The following is a 24,807-nucleotide window of genomic DNA, read 5'->3' as shown; positions in this document are numbered from 1 at the left end:
TGTGAAATTGCTGCCCGGTGCTCAAGGGCACTTGGCAAATGTAATGGTGTGTTAGAAATGAGCTTGCCATCAGACACCAAACCTCTCCTCTTCAAAGATAGACTCATTGGGCAGAGCCTAGGGCTCACTCAGGTGAAAAACATAACCTTTTTTCAGGGCTGCCCAGAGCTCCCAGGCTTTTGCCCTTCACAGCTCTGGGGTCTCCCAGGGCCACAGGCCACATTCTCCACCACCTTGGGCATCTGATTGCTTCCCACCAGCTCATTCAGCACGAACTCCCGAGACACCTTCATGAGAAACCCCTCCCCTCCCTGAGTTTGTTGAAAGGCACCCAGGCTCTTTCCTTGCTTCAAGCTGGATAAGTTAGAAGGTCTACAAAGACAACTGTGTCCACAAATACCCTGTCTGGTCTGGGTACGTGGCCTCCAAAAGGACTAGACCGTCGTCACAGCTTCAGTCTCCTCCAAGTTCACTGATGGAGGAGCGTGCATCTCTGAAATCCAGAATGCAGGACGATAAACACAAGTGCCTCCAGAGACGGCACCAGCCTCCTTCCCGGTGTACAGAGTGAACTGTACAGGAGGGAGAGCTAACTTCTTGCGATATGAGCAAAGTCAGGAGTGGAATGAGGAAGAAGCTTGCTTTGGCTTCTAAGTTTTTGCATTACTTGTTTTTTAGCTTTTTCCTTTGCAGTAAAACTATAGTCCTTAAACCTAGGGACCAAGTGACAGATAAAGAGACTCAGTACATTGCCTGAAATCTTACATAAAGTGCGTCTGTACATATAACGTGCCTTCTCTCGAGGAGAGGATTTGTATATTGTTTCTGCAGAATCTCAAAAGGAGTCTAAGATCCAAAAAAGAAGTTGCTGAATAAAATGCTGGGCAGGTCACAGCTATACAGGCTGGTCTGACCCCATTTTACAGATGAGGACCCCAAGGACTAGAGAGCTGAAGTCACTGCTTTGCCCGAAGTCATTCAGCCAGTTAATGATAGAGTCAGCTTAAAAACCCAGTCTTCTCAGTCCTAGTCAAGTGGGGTTTCCACTGCATCACACCAACTGGGTTTCTTTTAGGACAGATTTTGAGAACAGGGATCCTGTGGCCCATTTCTTTAGAATCTGTGTGTGGGCTTAGGGTAGTGTTGCTCAGCCAGTGCCATTGACTCAGCCAACGGACCTTGTCTTCTCTCACAGGCAGGGCTTGGCATTGGTTCAAAGGCTAGTGACAGATCTACCTGCAAGGTAGCATGGAGCCGGGGACCTTGGAATGGCAGCAAAGGCAGCAGCCAGACAGCACATCACTTACTTTGACCCCTGCCCCCGCTTCAGGGCGATTACAATTCCACCCTGAGCCTTCCTAGTTAGGAGGGCAAACACTTCTCCCAGGAAGCAGGGGATTCAGGGCAGAGTGGCTGCGTTTAGTGGTCCCATGGAGTCTCATTTTCCACAGGCACTGGTTCCAAGACCTCCTGTAAGGCAAAAATCACATGAGGTGAAAATTGCCCCTGAAAATCCTTTCAGACACCCATTAAGTCCAACAAAGCAACACATCTCCTCTTAGGAAATCCCAGCCAGCCAGCTTTCCCTTCAGCTTAGAAGTGTTCTGCTGCCTCAGTTGGGCGGCAGAGGAAACGACTGGCATTTAGGGCCACGTTGGACTAGAAAGACTTATCTTTGAGTGTGAGGAGATGCTGCTGTGACATGATGCCAGGAAGGGGCTGTCATGCACGTTCCCATGTCACGCTCACTCCAGGCACCACATGTCACTGCGTGGAGGGCAGGAGATGCATCTGCAGACGTTTCTCTCTCTCTCCCTGCTGAGCCTGTACAGGTGACTTTGTGTACATTAAATGGGTGCTCCTGGAAGCTCCACCTTAACACCAGCCTCTCATCATGCTGTCACCTTGGGCTGTCACTCCTGAATTCCGCACCCACAGAAACTGTGAGATAATAAGTGTGGTTTTAGGCTGCTAAATTTTGGGGTAATTTGTTACGCAGAATACAAATTCAGAATACTAATACAAGGGGGCGGCTGGAGAGGCAGGCTAAGGACTGGGGGCTTGATCCACTGGGGCAAGTTTCCAGGGGGGACTGATGGGATTGGGTCTGCCTTTTAGAAAGGCCCCCAGCAGCAGAGAGCGCTCCGTGGAAGGGGCAAGGCTGGCAAAGAGACCAGTGCGTGGGCTCTGCAGCTGTCCAGGCAACAGGACTCACGTGAAGACAATGTGGCAGAAACAGAGGATAGGCGCGAGTGATGTTTCCCAGTAAGAATGGCCCAAGCCTATTGATCAGCTGCCTACAGTTATAATAAAAGTAATAATATTATTAATCATATTGACAGCTAACATTTATTGAAAACTTAATATGCACCAAGCACTATTCTAAGCCCCTTACCTGTATTCACACATTTAATGCTCACGACAACCTTATGAGGGAAGTACTATTAGCATCTCATTTTACAGATGAGGAAACTGAGGCATGCAAAGATTATGTGACCTGCCCAATGCCACTCAGTAGGTGAGAAGCAGCCCTGGGTTCCAACTTGGGCAGCTGTGCCTTTAGCTTCCTACTGGATTTCCTCTGGAGAGATAAGAGAGGGACAGGGAGGGACCCGGTGGGACAAGGGCGAGCTCTCCGGTTTCTAGCTGGGACAACGGAGTGTGGCCTCACCCAAAGTAGGAGCTGATAACTTGAAAGAAAGACATTACCATCACCATCACCTACTAATTCTGTGTGTACCTCATAGGAGCTGCTTAATGGGCTCCACTGCAACCCAGCAAGTGAAATATAGAATAACATCCGGACGTGGCACCAGGCCCCACTTCTATCACACCCCAGTAAAAATAAACCTCTCTGTCCAAATATAGAGTGGTTAGAAGTGTCATGTTTTACAGGAGAAGAGGCAGTTATTTGGCATTAAAAAGAGACAAGTTTTGGCTTCCCCTCAGATCTGGGCAAGAGCACAGCAATTTCCAAATGGAAACTCAGATGGATGGAGTAAGGACCCCTGACTGACTCAGCTGTTTAAGAAGCCCAAACAGAAAACTCATCCCCCTTCTGGGCCTCAGTTTACTCCTCCATAAAACGAAGAGGTCAGACAAGACAACAGACATCATTTCAAGCTCCCGCCGTCTGTGAGGGTAGGAACTGGAGTCTGAGGCTGGTCCTTGAGAGCTGACAGCTTCCTAAATCGTTGGGGCCCAGCGGCACAGACAAGGTGAGGGGGCCCTTCGGCTCACAGCTTACTGCTGATAGGACCAGGAGTGGTTTCTCCCAAGGACTTTCAGAATCTTCTCAAGAGCTTTAAATTACCCTTTTGAGTCAGACACATTGTTAATCCACAAAGTCCCCCTACAACTAGCCTACCTCTTGAGATGCTACCTTGATTAAAAGAAACCGAAGCCCCGCTTGACACATGGGTGTGGGGCTGTGTGGAGCGGCCACCAGGGCACTGACGTCACTGCGGCTGCCATTGCTGAGTGCCGGCCATGGGCAGGGCCTGTGCATACCTTCCCAGTAATCTTGCAAGGCAGGCGCAGCTGTAATTTACACATGGAAGAACCGAAGGCTCAGAGAGGTTACGTAGCTTGCCTAAGATCATTCAGCTGGTTGAGGCCGGAACAGGATCCACATCCAGTCTGGATCCAAATCCCAAGTCTTTCCACCTCATGGGGCCTCTACCATGCTGCTTACTGTGCAGTCAGATGGGCTGTTCTCAACTCCAAGAGAGCACGAAGTCCTGACAAAAGCCGGGAGCTGGGGGTAACTCAGGATGGCAGCTGAGAAACAAGTCAGAAGTCTCCAATTCCCTAACGGGTCCCCTCACATTTTTACCACACCTGGAAAAAGAAAGACCAGCTTTGCTTTAAATGGTTTTTATTAAAAATTGTACCAATTAATGGGGGGGAAGATACACGCACACACACACATATATGCATGTGAAGAACATAAAGCTGAATACTCTGTACAGGTTAAAAACGATGGGTCCCCATTCCCCTCCCTCTTTCTCTGTCTCTCTCCCAGAGGCAGAGTGCCTAGGACCCAGGACAACTAACCTGGGATCAACAAAATGCTACATTCTCACTGGGTCTCCCCTTGACAGCCCCTGTGGACTCAGGGATGGGGTGGCCCACTGGGCAATGCTCACAGAGCAGGGAGAGGTGCTGGCCACCTGTGCAGAGAGGGGCAGTGCAGACCCGGGAGCCTGCACGGGCTCTGAGCACCTTCAGCCGGGGAGGCTGGCACATCTGTGGAAGAGCTCAGCTTTCTCTGCTATTGTCTCAAACCTCAAAGTTCTCACCAGCCCCGGGGTGCCTGCTGCCCACAGTGCCCCCAGGAGCCGACACAGGCTGATAGGTTAACCCCTTCCTGGAAGGAGTGCGGCCGGCGTGGCCTCCCACCAAGAGTCCTGGCCAACACACAGAGGGACTCGGCAGCTTCCTCCAGCCTGGGCTGCAGGACGGATTCACAGACGCCCTGCCGGGCCAGCTGAGCCGCAGCAGCTGAAGTCTTCCTGCTTCTGGTGCTCTCCACTCTCTCTACCTCCCTCTTCATCAAGTTCTCCTGGGGCAGCGGGCTCCTTCCCAGAGGACTGCAGGCAGATGGAGCCCTTGGCTGATACATCCCAGACAACCCGCTCCGTGCCATACCCAGGCTGGAGCCACCCTCGAACAGGGACAGGCTGCTGAGGACAGTGAGACGTGTCAGCTGGGCCCCTCTGAGCACTCGGAACATGCTGCCACATAAACTCTGGACACAGAACAGACCCCCTCCCCTACACGTTCGGGGAGGTCACTGGGAGGTGATCTTTCTCTGACTCAGATTGAGCAAGAGAAGGCCACCGGGGCAGCTCTCCAGCAGCCCAGACTTAGAAGCCGGCGAAGGCAGAGAGACCAGGCTGAGTCCTCCAACTCGCTGGGCGAGTCAGATGTCTGGCCTGGGGGGGTTCCCTCCCCAGTTCTGTCCACCAGCTTCCAGAAAGCCCTCCTCTGGGGTTCTGAATTAGAAGGACTGTTGTGACCCTGAATATCAGGCCTCCCTTCCTCCAGAGCATTTCTACAAAAGGGAGGGAGGTTTTCAGTCCCTCTCCCACCACCCACCCCCAGCAAACCACAAAAGCTCCCGGTTACAGGTCAGGACCCAGGGCAGACTCTCCCTCCCTCTAAATCTGCTTCTCCACCCCCGTCACTAGAGACAGCCAAGCTCCTGGAGGTGGGGGATGGGGAGAGGGGGCCCAAGGGGAGGGACGTGTCTCCTGAGGCTGGACTTGAGGAATGTTCAGACCAACTCACCAAGCAGAGGGGGAAGGGGCCAGGCTGGCTCACCAGGCCAATTAAACACAGCCAGCCAGGAGGAACCTCTCCCCCTCCTGGGGCTACTCTGCCAGTTACCTCCTGGGGTTTTTTTGGGAGGGGGAAGGAAGGGAGTTTGAAATTTTGCCCCGGCTTGCTTAGACAGTGAGTTAGTTCCTGGCTTCGCAGAAAATGGAGACAGTGCGGTCAGACCACCCTCCCCGTGCCTGGCCCTAGGCTCGACGTCCAGGTGGGCTTGTCAAAGTCCTGGTTCAGTTCCCCAGACAGGCCACAGGGCATCCTGCCTGGGCCTGGCAAGGTGTCTGAAGCCGATGGCTGTGCCTCAGCACCCAGGCCTAGACCATTTATTTACTCTCACTCAGCTCAGGTGGAAAGTCTGCCAAGAGAGGTTCAAAGGTGGCTGGCAGAACTAATCCTGTTTTCTTGTGTGTGCCACTCAAGCACATAGCAGCAGCCTGCCTGTCACAGCCATGGTCCAGGAGAAGGGAAAACAACACACGTCCTATACCCATCATAAAACGGTATGGAGACACACAGGAAAGGCTGGATTCCACAATGGTCAGCGTGTCCCAGAGCCAGTCTTCATGCCTGTTCCCTGGGCTCCTTCTTGTAAGCAGGAACCCATCTTCTTAGCAGACAAACCATGGTACACACCCTGAGAATATAATTTTGGCTAAAAAGAGGTAATACCTCCAGAGCATCCACGCAGAACAAAACAAAGGCTTATCCACAGTTTGAGTTCCTTCTCAGGGCCACGGTGAGCCCATACAGCACCCCTTCCTGGGTAGACACTAGGGCATACAGCTTAGCAGGCACAGCACGGGCTGGATTTTAGCCTCCATTATCTTCCTCTGCAGGTGCCCTTGTGCAGTGAACAACCTGCCCAACTGTACATCCAGAAGATCAATGCTTCCTTCGACAGTACTGAAGACCTCCTCTGGGCAGAAGTGGAGGAGCCTGGGCTTGTTCAGATCTGAGAGTTTACTCTGAACTCCTCCAATTCCCTTGGGTAGCCTTGGGATCTTCTCTGCCCAGGGAAGCCATCTTTTCTTTGGGCCTTGCTTCACCATTAGCACCAATGTTATCTTTTCTTACGTATGCAAAAATTATAATTTAATTTCTAAGTGTCTGGTTAATGGATTCCCTGTGTCTTTTCAGATTCCCTGTGTCTGCGATCAGAGCAGCCAGACTGGCTGCTTTAAATTCTCTCCATTAGTGCCACAGCAGGGAGAGAAGGGAAGAAGTTCGGACAGAGGCAGCTGCAATCCTGCTGACTTCCAGAGCACACCCTCCTGGCCTGGCTGGAAGCTGAAGGAAGACAGGAAATGTGTACCAGCTTTGACGGTTCCGCACTCTAATCACTGTCTGTTACTCTAAAAGACACATTTCAGCTGACAAAGCCACTGTGCTGGCTTCTTCCTGTATCCCACTAGGTGTGAAAAAGGAATGGGGATAAGGGGGAGGAGGTATGTTGTTTCCAAGGAAACCAAGATGTCTGGGTTCCTCTAGGGCTGTCTCTTACAGGTGGGATGGCCACCACATTTCCCAGTCCCACTGCCATCCTGCCCCTTCACGCCCTAGAGTGTTGATACTGGGGATGGAATGCAGTCTGTTGGCTGGGTCTTCAGAAAGAAGAGCTGACAAAGGCACAAGCTGCTGGCTACAGCACGTTGACTGGCTATTTGGCTCATCCATCGTTGACACCACGCCAGTCCCAGAGAGCCAGAGGTGGCAGTGGTTCTGCACCTCAGGACCAATCCTGGGGCCTCCAAGTGGGACCAAGTCAGATTTGAGGCCTACCCGGAAGTTTGGTTCATGTTGTGGCATGTTTGAGGGGGTCCTTGGAGAAACCCAACCCTCCCTGAGGTCTGCTGGAGATGACAGGGCTGGGCAAGAACCCCTGAGCCCTTGCAGTGGGTGCTGGCTGGGCCAGACGAGAACCCAGAGACAGGCTGGCTGGCCTAGTGAAGTTGCCATGCTCAGATGGAAAGCCCCTGGCCAAGGCCCTGGTGGGTGAAAGCAGTGTGACCGTCCAGATCTCAGGCCCATGCACGGTGGAAGGGTGATAGGTTTGGTGGAACCAGGAGTCTAATCCAGTCTCCTATTTCTTAAACGAGTTCTTGTGAGAAAACAACAGTCCGCTTGACAGAGAACATGACTACCCAGTCATCTTCGACAACTGCTGACTGAAGAATGTACTTGTCACAGCCCTTGGGAGGCCCCACCATCACAGACACACCAGCCTCTACTTCAACAGTGTTTGACAAAGGCCCCCATTCGTGGTCGAGGCCCGAAACAGGGAAAGAGGTCCCACTTGGGTATGTCTTATTTACAAACAGAGAAACATTTTAAAATCAAAAACACAAAACAACTCCACAAGACACAGCATCAGTCCTCGCGCTGTCCTTCCTGCTGTGCCATGCGGAGAGGGCAGCCCAGCCTCACCTGGGACCTGCCCCGTTCCTGTTCTCGTCTCCGTTCAAAGCGAGGTTGTGGAGAAAGAGCAGGGTCTGCCACCACACGCGATTTCGGTTCTGCTGGTGCTGAAAGGAAAAGAATCAAGGTGACTCCTAAAGGCAGCCTCAGAGGACTCCCTCTCATTTCCATTAAGTTCGGATGGACAAACCTTGGGACGGTGGCCCTTTAATCCCATCAGTGCAGCAAACTGGGGGGGGCGCCGGGGCAGGGGGTGGGGGGTGCCCAGAGAAGTGGCGATGACGGCGAGATAGTCGAGTTCTCCAAAAACAATTGCAGTTGGAACATTAAAAAGAAAAGACCAGGCTCTTTATGCACTGTGCACAAGAGGATTAAACTTTTTCCCCTGCTTGCAGGATTTTCCAGAGTTTAGCCAAGTGCTGCTTTTAATCAGATTGGCTCCTGAGCCCCTCAAACCTCAGCTGCACGAACAACAAACTTTCTTCAGAAAGAAAGAGAAGAAGTGCCCCCCTCGCTTCCCCCCACCTCCAAAGTAACACAGAGAACAAGGGGGAAAAGCAGGGGGAGGCTGCATCTGCAAGTGATTTGACACTGTGAAGGTCAAAGGGTTAATCTTCAATTTAAACCACACTGCTGAGGCAGCAAAAATCTGATTTCATCCAGTGCAAACACGCACACTCACAGACACACACACACACACACACACTTGTGCGCCCGCCCTCTCTCCCTTCCCAGCATCTCCAGCTCAGCGCGGCCCTTTTTATAGCTGCTCTTGACAGTAAGCCATAAATAATCCCTCTTGGAGAGCTTTCCTACTGACTGGAGCCAATTAAACGTTAAGCAAGAACATACTTGAAAACAAAACAAAAACAAAGAATGCACACTACTCTCTGGAGGTTATCCCAGGTCCTACTGTCAGGCAGGGAAGCTGAGGGCAAAGGTCAGGGGTCAGTGGCTCACAGGACGGTGGCTGGTGCCCCGCCCACACAGGTATCACGTCCCAGGGGCCAGCAGAAGTCCCCTGAGGGGACTGAGGGGCACTGGAGAGGTGGTCTTTGTCCTCTCTTTGTCTGCCAGGGCAGGAGGACCTGGCTGGGCCCCCTCCGCCGGGTTCTCAGTGTGGCCAGAGGAATAAAATGCTAGTGTGCAGAAAGGAGCCAGCATGGGCCAGACTCGGATTACCGTAGTGGCCCAGGCAGCCAGCACGTTTATGTGAAGTGTCTGGGGAAGCTGGAGCCCTCTCTTGGGCTGTCTTTAGCCACAGCCCGGCCCCCACCAGGCAACTCCTAGTCAGAGCGGAAGAGGAGGGAGCGGGTAAGTTAGTGGCAGAACAGGAAAGTGAGGCCAGGTCTCCCAGACTCCTAGAACTTCCCACATCCCTCTGGCCCCAGGCAACAAGGCGATGTCCAGGCTGCTGGGTTCCGTTTCACCTTAGGCCGCAAAGAGAGGGGAGGCGTCAACAGAAGCTGACCTCAGAGCCCTGCCAACCCAGGTGAACAGAATGCCCCACGTCTGTGGCAACAGCATTCAGCATTCATCTGCAGAAGGGAGGCCAGAAAACAATCCAGAAAGGTGGAGGCATGGCTACTACTAGGAAGGGAAGGGAAATGGGGTGTGCCACAGAGGAGGCCTGGCCCACTGTGGCTGGGGAGACCATGGCTTCCTCATGTTTTGTAAATAAAGATGAGTAAAAGGAGGAAACACACCCGGCTTAACAAAATCTGGTTAGAGTAAAGCAGCGTGACAATGGACTCAGCTGCAAACCTGGAGACTCAGGCCCACAGCAGCTGGGCAGAGCACGAGGCCCCGGCCCCCCCCCCCCCCAGCTGCTGCCCAGGACAGGTGCAAAGGTCATGGGGTGGAACAGGAGGAGAATCCAGGAAAAGACTAATCCCTGGAGAGGCCAGTCTGCTGGAATTCTGAGTCTCCTCAGGTGCCTGTTTGGAAAGGCCAAGTAACAACAACAACCGTGATCATAGCAATAATAGTAACACTGAGTGTGCCAGGTTCTGAGTGTTTTACATCCTTGATTCTCAAAGTGTGGTCCACGGACCAGCAGCCTCAGCATCATCGGGAGCTTATTAGAAATGCAGACCTACTGAATCAGAAAGTGCATTTTTAACAAGATCCCCAGGTAACTCGGAGACGCACTGGAGTATGAGCAGCACTGCTCTACACAAAGTAAACTCTACGGGTCCTCTCAACAACCCCATGAGGTTGGTCTATAAACGTAGGTACAACCCCACTTTACAGATGAGATCACTGAAAGAGGGAACTTGGCCACATAGCTGGTAAGTGGCCAGGACTGGGCTAAACCCAGACCTCCCGGCCCTAGAGCACTGGTCCTTCCCCTCATCGCAAGGCTCGAGCGCTACCATATACCTTTCTTCATACCAAAGCAGGCCCGCCATCCTCCCCTGCTCTAAATCATCTCAAAACAGCTCAATAGCTAAGGAAGGGAGATCACAAGTCTGTGACTTGGGGTCTAGGCCAATTCCATCTCTATATGTTTCTCCCAAGATTCCCCTGATGAAGGCCAACCTGCTGCCTAGGTCCTGAGGTCTTTAGGGATGAAACAAGGCAGCACCCTCTCTCCCATCATTTGGGGGTGGTGGGGGACCCAGAAGCAGCTGTGGGCCAGGAGTACTGTCAGACTGGAAAGCTGAGGTCTTGCTGGGAGACACAGGCAGGCCTAGGCTCAGGAGGCAGGGCACACGGCCCCACCCTGGGAAAGGACCCAGGCTCTGTGCCTCTGCCTGTGACAGGCCTCGGGGCACCGTGGCGGTGCACGGCACTCTGGGCCAGGAATCAGAGGATCTGGCCGTAGGCTGGGGTCTCCCACCAGCCTGTCTGTGAGTCTCCACTCTCCTTATTAGTGACATGCAGGTGTTGTATTAGATCAGTGCTGCCCAAACCTGACTGTGTCACAGAATCCACTAAGGTGCTGTTGTAAAGACAGAGTCCCCGGGACCCCCCCAGACTGGGTCAGAATCTCCAGGGAAGGGACCCAGGAATTTGTATCCTGAACAAGCTCCCCGGGGTGACATTTTTTAAATCAAAAGTAACATTCGTTATATATTTTAGTCATAAAAGTAATACCTGTTAACTGTAGAAACTTTGGAAAATTCAAGAAATTAGAGGAGAAAAGAAAATCACTCATAATCCTACATCCTAGAAGAAAACACTTCATAATCTGGTTTTTTCTTCAGTCTCTTTCAATCTCTTCCCACCAGAGGAAGGACTCGGCCAAGCCAGAGGTAAATCCTGCCGCGGGGGTTCTGGGCAGCCAGGCCACAGACAGGCATTTGAAAACCACTGAGGTGCTTTCCAACCCTAAGGACTGGCGATTCGGCATTTGTCATCCACAGTTACATTCAGGATTACAACTCACAGCACCAACCAGTGACTCCAGTCAGCCTGGTGGAGGGTCCGGGTTGGCCTGGAGAACAGACTGCCCTGGACCAACTGAAGCTGGCTGCTGTGGCAGTTGTGAGGCCAGCAAGAGCTGGCCCCGGAACCTGCCTGCGGTCCCAGCAGCCCTTTCTCTGGGCACAAGCAGATGCTACACATATTCCCCTGAACCTTCTCCTGCCACAGGGCAGCCCCCCAAAGGCCCTTTTCTGAAAAGAAACCAAGCTGCCTCATACCAAGAGAATCAAAGAATGCCCTGATTATGAGGAGCAACAATAAATGAAGTATTTTTTTAAAAATTAAACAAAAGGGCCTGACTAGAGAGGAAAGAAAAAGGACTTGAAGGGAGGCCAGTGAGAGAAACAGTAAAGAGGAAGGAAATCACCATTCACGGAACAGGATGAAGTACACAAAGACACCAACCACCAGAGAACAGGATTCTTCCCAGAGAGGTGGGGAGAAGGCAAGAAGGAAGGGGAACAGGAGAGAGGACGCCTGGCCTCTGACTCTCAGGCACTCGGCAGGGCAGCCAGCATACAATCTGAGATCAACGGGGACAAACCCCTGGAGCAAGGCCTTGCTCTCCCAGACTTGGCTTGAGCACCCCTCAAAGTTCGGGAACCTGCAAAGAGTGGGGGTTCCCATAATGCATAGCCGGGGTGCCCTCAGGGGTAGCGGGTTGGGGTACAGCAGATGGGAAGCTGGTGGGAATTGAAGCTTACACCAGAAGGCCTCAAATTCAGAGACAGGAGGGCAGGGCCAAGGCACGGAGGGAAAGAACAGAGGTGATGCTCCACGGGAAGGGGTCCTAACACAGTGGATAAAAACACTCTCTTGACTTAAGGAGCACAACCAGGTATTAGAGATCTAGGATGCTTCTTTGCCTCAGTTCCACTTTCCTGCTGTGGTCACGGATGAAGGCATCAGCCAACAAGTGTTCAAGTCACCCCCACTGTATGCAAGGCACTGTGACAGAACGCGCCGTCGTTCCTCCTGTATAACAGGGCACAGGCAGGGGCATACAATAGGTGCTCAACGAGTGCACGCTGGACTGACTACAGACAAGTCAGCCTTGCAAGATCACCCACTTGTCTGAGGCCAGAACAACTGATGTCTGGCCAGGTCTAGAGATGTGCTCGACGTGACAGAATCAGCCTCCTGCTTGGGGAGAGGCCCAACTAGTAAATGGCTTTCTTTTTTTTTTTTTTTTTTTAAGAGCTGGCTATGGTGTCTGACAAGGGTGGATTACACAAATCAAACTCTGTTTCATCCCACATGGCCTCTGCCCTGAGCACAAAGAGTGTTCCCTGCCCCTCACCCCCCATAAGAATCTCCCTCTGCCTCTCCCGCTTCGGATCCAATTCACACCCTCTGGGGGCTTTGTGTGTCATCGGTGTTCCAGATGCTCCAGCAAGAGCTGATTCACCCCAGAGAATTAGAGGAAGGAGCAAGGCAACGCGGTGGCTCTGCTTTTAAAAGAACCTTGCAAGTCTTCCAAACAGCCAGCCGTTTATAATATTTCATACTTGGAACGGAGTGCGTGCCTGTCTTCCCGTGTGCTCCTCACAAAGATCTGGGACAGAGAAAGGGCAGGTATTACCCATCCCATCTCATGGAGGAGGAAGCAAAGGCTCAGAAAAGTTTCCCCGAGCAAGTTAGCTGAGTGGGGGGTTATTCAGACTCCTGACTTCTGACTCCGGGGCCCTGTTCTTTCACTAAAATATTACAGTGTGTTTTATTCACATTATGAAAATAGTATTAACTTTTCAAAAAGAACCGCCTCTGAATTGCTCCCCTAGCATGTTTAAAGACATTGTTTCCGGATCATTAACTATTTAGTAAGAATGCTGTGGACCAGAAAAAATAAACCTTTCAGAGGCAGAGCTAACCAAGATCAAACAGAAATAAAGCTAAAACTGGACTGAAATTATAACTTCAGATCATGTTCTGCAACCAACATCAGTTTCTTTAGAATGCCGGCTTTACCCGGCTTTACAGGAAGCTATGCTATAAAGTGACCTTTTCCTGTCTCTTCTCTTTCCCCCATCATAGCCTAAACCCACTCTGGTCGAGGCTGAAGGAAAGAGCCTTGCCACTGAGAAGAGGAACACAGAGATAAGGGGACTTCAAGAAAAATTCACTTGAAAGAAGTTGGGAAGATGTTTTTGTTCAGCTCAGTGCGCTTTTATCAAGCACCCAACTGAGCTAAGAGTTATGAAGGATACAAAGATGAGCAGGATGTAAACCTTGTCTTCAAGTATTTTACAATCTGAAGGGGAGAAAAGCAAGAACACAGAACTAAGCGTTACAGGAGGCAGGGCCGGGTGGGGCAAAAGTGAGAGCTCCATCGTAGCCTCGCTCTCCAGGAGCGCTCGCTGAGGAGCATGGGTGGGAAGAGCATGGTTTTAGAATCAATCAGATCTGTATGGCTCCCAGCTCAGGCACTTATAGTGTAACTTGGGCATATTATCTCACTTCTCTGAGCCTCAGTTTCCTAGAAAATGGGGTCTAGAAGTACAAGGTTGCTGTGGTGATTAAACGAGAAAAACATATGTAAAGCGTTGGACCTGGTGTTGCACAGAGCAGCTCTCCCCTCCCTGGTGAGGACAAGAGAGACGTGGGCCCCACTTCACTTTGCTGAATGCTTCCCTCAGTAAGCTCTGCTCACAGCGCCCCCCTTAGGAGGACTATCTTCTAAATAGACCCATGAAGTCCTGGAGAAATCCCTGACTTTTCACTCTGGGCTGGGCCGTGGCAGACAGGGGCAGCTGGGCTCAGAATTCCAGGCTGCCAAGCCAAGGAATGGGTTCCGAAACCCATGGGGCAGCCCTTGGGCCCAGGGTGCCTACTGCCCCAGAATGCTCCTGACCCAGACAGCCGAGGAACGAGCAACGTGGCAAAACGGAAAAGGAAAAAATATTCCTTGCCAAGAGCTTCCTCAGCCCAGCCAGCAGCGCTAAGAGGATGTTGAAGCCACCGGCCACCACCATGGCAACACCAATCACTTCTTCAAGGAAGAAAGGGCAGCCTGGGGCCAGCCGGTTCTCAGTTGAAGACAAGAGGGCTTCCGCTAACACGACTGGAAGCCACTGGCACTGTGGGCTGGAGGTTCGGGACAGGGTTGTGCATACCACCCATGTCCCCAGAGCCTCACGCTGCCCTTCCACCGCCTGGAGGTAGGAACTACTGAAGGCTTCTCCAGCTTCCCCCAGGGGGGGCTCTGTTTCCCTGAGTCTGAGAACAGCTCCATCAAACTCCTGGGCAACTTCTTAACAACTCAGAAAGGAACAGCGGTGTGTGTGTTCTGGTCAGAGGTGAGGCAGAGAGGGGACTGGGGGGTGGGGGGTCTAAAGTGCTCTGGAGAAGGAACCCCAAGGCTCTGACTTTCAATTTGGGGGCTTTGCAGCTGGCTCTTCTTGTCCTGCCTGGGGCCAGTTCCCTGGACAGGACAAGGCAAGCTGAGCAGAGAAGAAGGCCTGACCCTCCTCCCCAACACACACACGACTATTCTCATTCTGGTCATGGAACATGCCCTCTTAGTTGCCAGATGTGGATCAAAAGGCAAACCAGACATTTGTCTTTCTCTCTCTTTTTTCAGTGCCTCCCCCAACCCGTCCCCCTATTACCCCCACCCCTCAAGAGAAAAAAAACAAAAGCCAACTCCCATCCCCATGGCTTGCCTTGGTGGGGAAGGAATGAACTGTCCGGAACTACAAGGCCCTTCTCCTGGAAGAGAGAGTAGTCAGGTGCAGAGTTGTGTGGGGAACTCGGCCTCCAGTCAGCCACGCTGATGACTCAGAAGCTAAATATAGCGAGCGATATAAACAGAGCCAGCCACAGAGCAAACACAGGGCCCCCAAGCCCCAGCATGGCTCTCACGCACGGCGGCTCTCAACAGCCCCTCCCCCAGCCTCACTCTTCCCCAGGCATGCCCTAGGTAGACCTCCCACTCCTGGGACAGAGGCTGGCTCCGAAGGGACCCTTCTTACTCTAGGGTGACTCTCTGGGGCTCCTGCCCAGGGCTGCCTCATTCTAGGGCCCGAACCACCTCATTAGCCAGAGTCTGAACTCCAGAAAGCCACTTGCCAACAAGGAGAGCGTTCCCAAAGGGTCAGGAAGCAGTCGGTGGCTCCCTGAACAAAGGATCCAGGCTGCTGGCAAGGCAGCTGCTAGTTAATAAACCATGCAAACACCACCTTGGGTACAACTTTCAAAAGAGCTCCCCAAGAACTATAAAGTTCTGTCCAAGCGAAATCCTAAAATCAACTTTTAACCCACTTCCAAAGGTGTTAAACTGTCCATATGTTAATGGTTACACGTATTACAGTTTCCAAAGGGCCCTCACATCAACTCTGCAAGGTAAGTATTGGAAACCGAGGCTCAGAGAAGTTAAATGATTTGCCTGTGAATGCAGAACTCCTAAGTTATAGACCTGGGATTTGAACCCAGGGCTGCCTCTAACTCCAGGATCCTTTCTGTGATATTGCAACTAGAGATGATTTAAACTGAGTAGCTGGAAATTTTTCTCAGATTTCATTTTCCAAAAAGTCTAATTACTATTCAGGGAATTTCCAAATCCGACTGTTCTGAATGGAGCCACTCCTGGTCCAAGGGAAAAAGCCATTTCCAACACAAAGAATTCCAACACTGCTGTAGCTTTGCTCACTCAACAGTCTACAGCAGCTACTTTTTTTGTGAGGATTCTTGGCTTCTTAACATTGCCCAAAAACATCCCTACAAATTTCAATATGGTGCCAATGGGACCGGAGACTTTCCTAAGGGGAGAGGATAGCAGCTACAGCCCCTTCTTCAGCCCACGCTGCAGGAGCCCACGGCAGAGGGAAAGAAGCTGGGACTCACACCTTCTGGCCAGAGCAGCCCGTGAGCTCAGCGAGAAAGCAGACTTGCACTACCCTCTTCCATGCAGAAGCTGGATGGACACGGAAACACCAGGGCCCTCTCACAGAACCCGAGTCAAGGTAGGCCATGGTCAGAAGGCCACTAGAGGTCACCTGCTGCAGCCAGTCAGCTCACAGAGGAGCAAAGAGGGGAACCTTCCACTCCTGACCCAGCCAAAGGAAGGCAGGGTGTGTGATGAAGTCTACAAAGGCTTTTATGTCCACTCACTCTGCCTCCAACTCTCTTGCCGCTTTGGAGACCCAAAGAGCAGGCAGCAAGCACCTTACTGATCTTCTGCCTCCAATTCCTCACCTGTTGGTCCAGAGGAGCCCCCGTGAACTGATCACTTGGGTAACCAGGCTAGACCTCCACCCTCCATGATCCCTGGGAAATAGGCTGGGAGGGTTTACGGCCCACATAAACCCACACCCAGGGGAGTTTGGAGCAGTTGCATCTGGGGTCATGTTGACGCACTCAATATTCCATGATGCCATCCTAAAATGCACTGCTCCATCTTCATACCCCTCCCTCTTCTCCACATCTTCTAGGGAGAATGTACAGAAAAAAATACACAAAAAAAGGATAACTGAGGTCTGCAACCAGGGACAAAAGGCAGGAGCTCACACTCCCTACAGGACTTAGGGACCAATGGCCACTCTCTGGTCCTGGGACACCAACCAGATCTGAGGAGAGGGATGGCCAGGCCCCTTCTACCTTCTTACTGCCTCTTGGGTTGTCTTTCTGGGCTGTCCCACAATGCTGGGGGATGACCACCATTCTCTGAGGAGAACTGTACAAGGCCAAGGCCCATAAGTGAATGGTGTGGACACTGATCTCTCTGGACAGGGCAGGCAGAGGATACTCAGAAGAGGCAGCTCTGCTCAGGGATCAGCTTGACAGGTGCGGTGGGAAATGCATTGCGAACTGACAAGAACAAACGTGGGGGATAATCAGGATAATAGACAGACAGAAAGAAAGAAGCATTAAAGAATACCTACTGTGTGCCTGGAACGGTCATAGATATTTTCTCACTTAATCTTCAGAGTCACATTCTGTGGTATTAGCTGTAATTGACAGAAGAGAAAACAGGCTCTGCGAGGTCAAGTGACTCTGCAATGGCTAGCAGGTGGCAGAGCTGGTGCTCAGCCCTGGGCCTTCCGACTTTGTACTTGAAGCCTAGAAACTTAATCCCAAACCACTTCCATCCCAGTGCCTCAGTTTCCCTCCCCGCAAAGGTGAGGCAAGGGAATAGGGAAAGAAGGTAAAGGATAAGAATATAAGAGTGACAACAGTACTTTCTAGATACGAAAATATTTAGACCATAGTTTATATAATAATCAAGTTCAGAAAACGACTCACTTCTTACAATTGTCTACCAGAAGGTCCTAGGCATGCCAGTGCTCCCTCTGCCTGTACCGTGATCCTGGCCCTTCCCACAGGATGAGCTCTTGGTGAAGGTCTGTGAGCAGGGTTAGTGGGGAGTAGGGGGTTAAGAGCAACAGGACTCCCTGAACAAAAAGCCTGGCTCTTTGTAATGGAAAATCTGGGAAAACCAGCTCTAGGTGGGAAAGGCCTCACTGGCCAGCCTCCTGCCACTGCAGGGTAGCAGAAGCAGGTAGCTGGCAGGAGGGTGAGGGGCACAGGAGACTCAAGAGCCAGTATGGGGTGAGATGCAGAGCAGGGGAGACTGTCTTGCAGTTCTCCAGCTCTGCTGTTCTGCTCCTCCTCCTCCCTGGCTGGGGTGGCTCTGGCTGAGAGGACAGCACCTTGTCCAGAGCTGAACCATGCCCTCAAAGAGGCAGCCCCGGACTGGGGGAAATGATGCCAAGCAGCAAAGAGCAAGGTCAGACCTTGGCATAAGGGCCGCCTCCTCCTGTTCAGGACTGAGTCAGGAAGAAAGGCCCAGGGCTATGTTCTGGTCCTGTTCCTGGCACAGCTGGGCAAGGGAGGGCTCCCCGCCTGCTCCCAGTCCTACAGGGGCTCAACAGTGGATGGGGGAAGTTTCTGGGAAGCAAGTGTTGGGAGAGATCCGGTCTATTGGGAATGAAGAAAGCTGCCTTCCAGATAGTCCTCTAGATGAGTCTAGGAGACCCACAGCCACTGTGTCCTCCATCAGCTCCAGCACCAGGACAGAAGCTGAGTGAGGTCCAGCCACAGGCCACAGAACCAGGGTAGAGTGAAAGGGCAGGAAGGAGGCCAAGAGACAGAAATCAATAATCAGAGTAAGTCCACACAGGGACTGAAGGGGAAACTCGAAGCCAAGTTTCCACAGAACAATCAAAGGAGGGAACAGGGACTACAGCTGGGGGCCAGAGGAGGAGGCCAGACTCCCCTACTATCTAAGCATAGGGCCACCCTCCATTCCTGATCACTAAGGGACTGGAAGAGCCACCAGGACCAAGCCTAGCCCCAAACTTCCCTCAGAACCCCTTGGCAGAGGCACTAACCATATCTAACCCCTGATAGCCTGTTCTCAGGACACCCACAATTTCTCTTTCCCCTGGTGCTGGCAACAGTTTGGCCCTTAAGTCAAACCTTCTACTATCAATAGCTCTCCTCTGGTCACCTGAAGTTACCCATGGAACCTCAGGGGGTGCCCAGTCATGGTGAATTATTTATTCTCTTGATTTCCTGACAGACAGACAAGACTAGACACACACACACACACACACACACACACACACACAGCCTGCTGGCCCAGGGACACTGTCCCAGAGGTAGGGACTGTGCTCATTTCCAGGTGGTGTGCCTTTGCTTCAGCAGTGGCTGTCCTAGCACAGATCCAGCCTCGGGCTCCTCTCCCTGCCTTGGCAGCCATCCAGAAAGCCAGCCCAGAGAAGAAGGGTTAAGTGCCTGGGGGCTGGCCCAGACGGCGGCTGCCGAGCAGGGCAGCCTCCAGGCCGTGGCACGGAGGGCTCCTCCAGCACGAGCCTGCCAGCCGCCGCCTTTGTTGATGGACTCTGCCACATGCTCGACTGACACGCGATGCTCCGCCCTGGCGGGGCTGGTGCCAGGCTGCCGGCCAAGCACCCGCCGAGCGCCCGGCCGCTGGTCTGGAGAGACTCTCGGAGGTACACTCTCCAGAGTCCCAGCCCCGCTTCCCAGACAGAGACAATGAGGAGCGGCCTCCCCAGCTGGAAAGTGTCAGGTTACAACCGGTTCCACCGCTTTCCCCCACTCAGGCCCATCCCCAGTCTGGGTTCCCCTGTTTCCCACTGCACCTCAGCCAGGCACCCCCAACTGTCCAGTTACCCTGCAGCACCCTGAAAATCTTCCCCTGAGGTCTGTGTGGGACAATCGCCCAACCCGGGCCTCAAGAAGAGACAGCTTGTCAAGCAAGCCTGCAGAAAGCCATCCCATTCCCCAGGAGGGGTCGCAGCATCTCGACACCCTCCTCTCATGGAGCCTGAGCTTAGAGCAGGCCCATAACCAACTTAGAGCTCTGAGATGAGGGCAAGAGTGCTCACGCAGTCGGGCCCATCCAGTCCACGGGAATCACAACAGCATTAGGCCAAAACTCCAGGACCTTATCCTTGAGGCTTGGCAGACGGAGTCGCTGAGGCAGGCCCCGGCCCCCCAGCCCCAGAAGACTCACCACCCCCCCAAGCCCCCATGCCTACTTGCTGCATATGAAGCCGATGGAACTGGTCTGCAATGCACTGAAGTTTTCGGGCAATCTGTACCTCTGCTCGATGTTGCCACTGCCCTTCAGGGGGCTGCTCACCAAGGGGCAAGCCTGCAGGGAAACTGGCAGGGAGAGGGAGCCGGTAGCCAGCATTGCCTGCAAAGACAGAGGGCCCACATCTCAGCATTCTCCACGACTGCCCCATCCTCCCCATGCCTACCACTCCTAGCTGAGACCTGGGGCCAAGGGTAAACCCCAGGATGGGAAGGGAGAGGAACATAGCCTGCCTTTATCAGGGGACTCTGCCAAATTCAGACAGCCTGACTTGCCATCTGCCCGAGTGTATAAAAGTTGATGCTGGGAGAACAGAATGAAATGGTCCCAGCCTTCGCTTCAGTTCTCCAGTCACTGGCAGAGCCATGGCAAAGGTAATAGGCACGGTGAACGTGCTAACCTTCTGTCCTTATTTACCGAGCTACATTGACCACAATTTATTATTCATGTGGTAGCAGGTTGAAGCTCTTTGGGAAAGCACTGGAGGCAGCTCTCCAGAGTTCCTGGGTTGAGCAAAGCAAGGGACAGAGAAAGAGAAAACAAAAAAGCATCTTCACTTCTTAGTGAAGCAGAGAAAGGCTGGTCTTCGGTCCTGAAGCTCCGGACAGTGGCACAAAAATTAGGGAGAGAAAACTCCTTAGACCCACAGAACAGCCAAGTTCCTCTCTGGAGGCAGCCCCAGGCTCCTCACTTACCACTGCAGGCAATCCAGCTGCCGCTAGGGGTGCCCACCGCCTGCTCCCTCCTGTCCCTCTTCCCCGCCCGCCCGCCCGCCCGCCTTATCCAGCTTCTCAGACTCCCGCCAGAACTGCGTGGCCAGAACTGCCCTGTGGAGCAGCTCCCTCTAAGAATAACCACAGTGTCCCTGCGACCTGCTCCGTCAGACACAGCAAGATAGCCTCCGAACCTTTCCCTCCCTCCAGCAGCTATTGTGCTCAAACAAGAAAACAGACTGAGTGTCGAACCCTGCCCTTTTGCCAGAGGAGGGCATGTTGCTCATAAAACAAACCATTTAAGCCCACAAATGAAGGGGTCTTGTCTGAGCCTTAGAAACAGCCCCTCTGCTGGCACTGAGCCCAGGCAGGCCAAACCTCTTTCTCCAGTTCCCCTTCCTAGCACAGAAAGTCCCGAGTGACAATTGGGGGCCACCTTCTGCCTTCAGGAACCTTCCTTCCAAGAATAGGCTGGGTTTTTCCCTTCAGTGTCAACAGCGAGTCACAGATCCCCCAACCTTCTCCAGGGCAATGTGAGCCACATCATTACCAGGACACAAAAGGCTGGGCCACTCAATGGGCCACAGGGTGTAAAAGCCAAAGCCCAGGGACCCTCCCTCCAACCCAAGGAGACACCAGGGACCCACAGATCCCTCCAGGAAGGGACAAAAGAGCAGAAACAACGGCAGGGCAACTTGCCGTTCTTGGGCCCGAGGAGCACAGGTGAGGAGCAATAACAAGCAGAGAGGCAGAAGGGTGAATGCTGCGGACTCAGCAGCCCCTGCTGCTCCATTTAGGGAAGGAAATAGCAAGGGGCAGGTTTGGGGAGGGGAAGTCCCCTCTTTTCCCCCAGTCTCTATGGGAGGAGTCCTGAGGCTAAGAGCACTCACCATAAAAGAGTCGCTGGGGTTCCTCGGTCACCCCACAAGGCAGCATGACACCCTGGCTTGGGGAGGCTGGACTGAGGGTCTGGGTGGCCTTGTCTTCCTGGCTGGTGGGTCGAAGGCCAGGGCCACAGCAGTGGGTGAGAGGGAAGAGCCGCAGATGGCTGAGGGGGCAGTCCAGCTGGCTCGGGGCAAACAGGTCAGCAGAGAGCAAGCTCCTGGGCTGGGTCCCCGGCTCCCCATCCTCTGGCTGGAACACATCATCCTCCAGCTCCTCTACACACTGAGGCGGCTCCATGTCCCCTGTTAGGGCGCAATGCAGGCATCCGGGATGCTGCCCCCAGTCAGGCCAAACCTGGAAGGACTCCCCCCGCCTTCCTTCTTCCCTGCCCCTCTTCTTATCTGGGGAAGTAAGGCCTGGTACTGATGACAGACAAGCAGTGCCAAGAGTAACACCCACCCCCAAATGTGGACTGCCTCACCTTTCAGGGACTCGCCCTACCTCTTCCCTGGGCCCACCCAGAGTCACCCTCCCCTTGGCCTCTTCTTCTGACCCAGGACAGTCCCAGTCCTGAAGTTTGACTGCTACTGACTCTGAGCAATAGCACAGGCAGGATCAGCTGCTACAAGCACAATGGGTAGCTGGGGAAATGTGGACAAGGCTGTCCTCTGTGAGTGACTGTGGAAGGGCAGAAGGGCGCTGTGACTGGCTGTATGAGCAGTGCTCACAACACACACACACACTCACTGCCCTGAGGAGTAACCACCAAGCTCTCATCTCAGTCTGAGCTGAGCTCCAGGCTCACCAGCAAAAACAAAAGCCAGCAATCCTAGGGCAGCCAGGTTCCCTCCAAACCTGCTAAGCCCCGCCCAGCTGCTCATCTACTAGTCTCCACCCACTGCTTGCTCAACACAACAAACAGGCTGGAGGTGTGGTAAGAGAGTGTCCTAGGAGAGACAGGGGAAAAAGACCTAAGTTCGTCATTGCAGCTGCCCACTCAGCAAAGCAGAGCTGTCTGCCCACCACAACCTGGACTCGAGGGTAGGTCCAGCATCCAGCAAAGTAGCCAGCCTCCCCCAGTTCAGTCTACTCACTAGTCTCCAAGACTTCAAATCTTTCCCCACAGCCTCCCATTCCTGCCAGCACTGAACCTGAGATTGGTACAACCTGCCTCACAGAAGGAAGTGAAATTCAGCCCTCTCTCTGTGACCTCACTCCCAGCCTAGACTATTCAGGTTGTTGATATGAGTTTCATGGTGATAAAGAAGTTCCTCTTGCTCTGCCTGATGGTCTTGGAAGTCTGAGCTTGGAACTACCCAGCAACGTGAGCTCCCAACCCAGGCCCCTACACATACACCAGGAACCACTTAGGGCCCCTAGGGCAGCCAGAAGCAGCAACCCCAAGTGGTTAAGGATATAGAGAGACAATGTTTGTCACTGCCAGATTCAATTAGAGGTCCCCTGGGAATTCTGTCTCCGGTCTCCTGCCTTTGAAGAACAAGCCAAATGGTCTGTGGGTTGGTAAAGTACTTAAATGAATCTCCCTTATTTCAGAAATCCTGCCCTTCCCAAATGCAAGCTTTCTCTGCTTGCTTCAACCCTCCCTCTATCCCATCCAGACCCTGAGCTATCTATGGTCCTATCTCTGCCCTCTTCCCTGGAGAGCGAGGAGATGCCCACTTGGATGGCAAAACAGGCACATGGTGTTCTTCGGATAATGTTTTCCAAAGGGGGGTGAGAGAACTCCAGCTTATCAGTCCCAGGAAAGAAAGTTTCCCACTGAAAGGACCAAGTGCTGTCCTGCCAGTCACCTGGCAGGGGCTGCCCTCCTGCCCTTCAACCTCCTCTGCAAGCTGGCAATCCCAACCTAAGCAGGGGCCCTCCAAAGCCAGTCACAAGCAGGAGTCATTGTCTTGGTTTTTCCTTTGAAGCCCGTCACCTCCCCCTCCCCCTCCCAGCAAAGCCCCAAAGTTCAACCCTTGTTTGGCTGGACGGTGGGGGAGGGGCAGCCAGAGGGTGTGGCTCTGCAAGCCCGGGGGACCCTTCCCACTCTCCACAGGAACTGCAGGTGGCTCTTCTGTAGGTGGGAGCCTCTGAGGGTGAGGGCTGCTGGGCAAGGCCAAGTGTAAGCTGGGATACAGTAAAGAGAAACCTCTTCTTCCCCTTCCCCTGAGCTGAAGAGGTGATGTCCAAACGGGTAGGAGAAGGGCATCTCCTGAGAGCACTGCCAGGGAAGGCTTTATTCCTAGCAAGGAGAACTAAAGCCCGCTGGAGCCTTCCTAGCCCCTGAGGGCTCTAACAGGGATGCTGAACCTAGACTCCTCCTCCTAGAAGGCAGTAGCCAGACACTCTGAACCTCCACAGGGGCTAAAATCTGGGAACGCACACATACACCCTCACGCACTCACACAACACACAGCAGACCTGGGTGACTCCAGGAGAGAGTCTCGGCCTCCGAGTCGTGATGCCAGGGCTCCGTGCCAGGGTCCAGCGTGACGAGCACTTGGGGGCTTGGCGCCCAGACTCAATTGGGAAGGAGGGGAAAAGCCCAGCTGTTAAGGAGAGGAGCCTTCAGACTCTGCAGGGAGGCGGGACGGCCCACAACTCCCTGCCCTACCCCAAAGTCAGACCCAGAGGCCGGCCGTTCTAGGGCGCCCAGGTCTGCTCAGCCGTGCACCGCTGCTTACCCTGCCCACCTGGACCCAACTCCTTGGAGTCTCAAATGCCAGTACCCCCAAGTTCCCTCGTGGAACAACGCACCCAGATGTGGGTTCTGCACCCCGTTCCTGCACCCCGGCGCCCCAGTCCCTCATGGTCACCCCAGACGCCCGCAGCCCAACCCCTCCCGGGCCCCCAGGCGCAGCGCGACTCCTCTCCCCACTTCTCCGAGGAGGTGCAATCCAACTCCGCCCGGCCCCCGGCCGCCCGGGCGCTCACCCGGCTGCGGCAGGAGGCGGGAGGCGCGGACGGGGGCGGCGGCGGCAGCGGGCGGGCGGGCGCGGGAGGAGGCCACTCTGCACCGCGCGGTATTGTTTCCAAAATACGCCCGCTCGGGGCATCCCGCAAACAGCTGATGAGGCCCCGCCCCCAGCGCGTCACCCCGCCGGCTGGCCAATGGCGAGTGGAGCCCCAAGTCCCGGGCTGGGCGGCTGCCAGGGACGGTCACGAATGTACGAACCTTCCCTTGGAAACATTGCAAGGGGCCGAGCAAAATTCCTACCCCCTCCAGAAACGCAATAGGAGCGCCGCCGCCCGCGCAGATTCCTAACGCAGGCTAGGGAAGCGCAGGAGAGTCCCTGAGTCCTCTGTATTAGGAGGGAGAGAGGGGGCGCCAAAGTGACTTTTGTCTTCTCTTTCTTGGGAATAGGCTGAATAATTACGCGCGTCCAGAAAAGGAGGGGAAGAGGAGGCGGGCAGCTTTGAGACGAGGCTGGCGGCATCCAGTGAGTGCAAGGTACACGTTCCTGTGGA

General features: G+C 53.6%; 1 protein-coding gene across 2 annotated transcripts; it reads right to left on the bottom strand.

Moving 5' to 3' along the window:
• Positions 1-2,331: 2,331 nt before the first annotated feature.
• BMF (Bcl2 modifying factor) lies at positions 2,332-24,441 on the bottom strand. 2 transcript variants are annotated; one of them, XM_070272004.1, is made up of 6 exons: positions 24,274-24,408; positions 23,761-23,888; positions 21,342-21,638; positions 19,680-19,840; positions 7,759-7,856; positions 2,332-3,840 (listed from the first exon to the last, which is right to left on the bottom strand). In XM_070272004.1, the coding sequence occupies exons 3-6, from the start codon at positions 21,631-21,633 to the stop codon at positions 3,717-3,719; spliced, it is 675 nt and encodes a 224-aa protein (XP_070128105.1). In that variant the 5' UTR covers positions 21,634-21,638; positions 23,761-23,888; positions 24,274-24,408; the 3' UTR covers positions 2,332-3,716. The 2 variants fall into 2 exon arrangements, with proteins under 2 accessions (XP_070128105.1, XP_023475902.2); XM_023620134.2 differs by lacking the exon at positions 2,332-3,840 and having other exon boundaries at positions 3,861-7,856; positions 24,274-24,441.
• Positions 24,442-24,807: the final 366 nt, after the last annotated feature.

This window comes from Equus caballus, chromosome 1 (genome assembly GCF_041296265.1).
Source record: "Equus caballus isolate H_3958 breed thoroughbred chromosome 1, TB-T2T, whole genome shotgun sequence".
NCBI lineage: Eukaryota > Metazoa > Chordata > Mammalia > Perissodactyla > Equidae > Equus > Equus caballus.
This window is presented reverse-complemented; position numbering and strand designations above follow the sequence as displayed.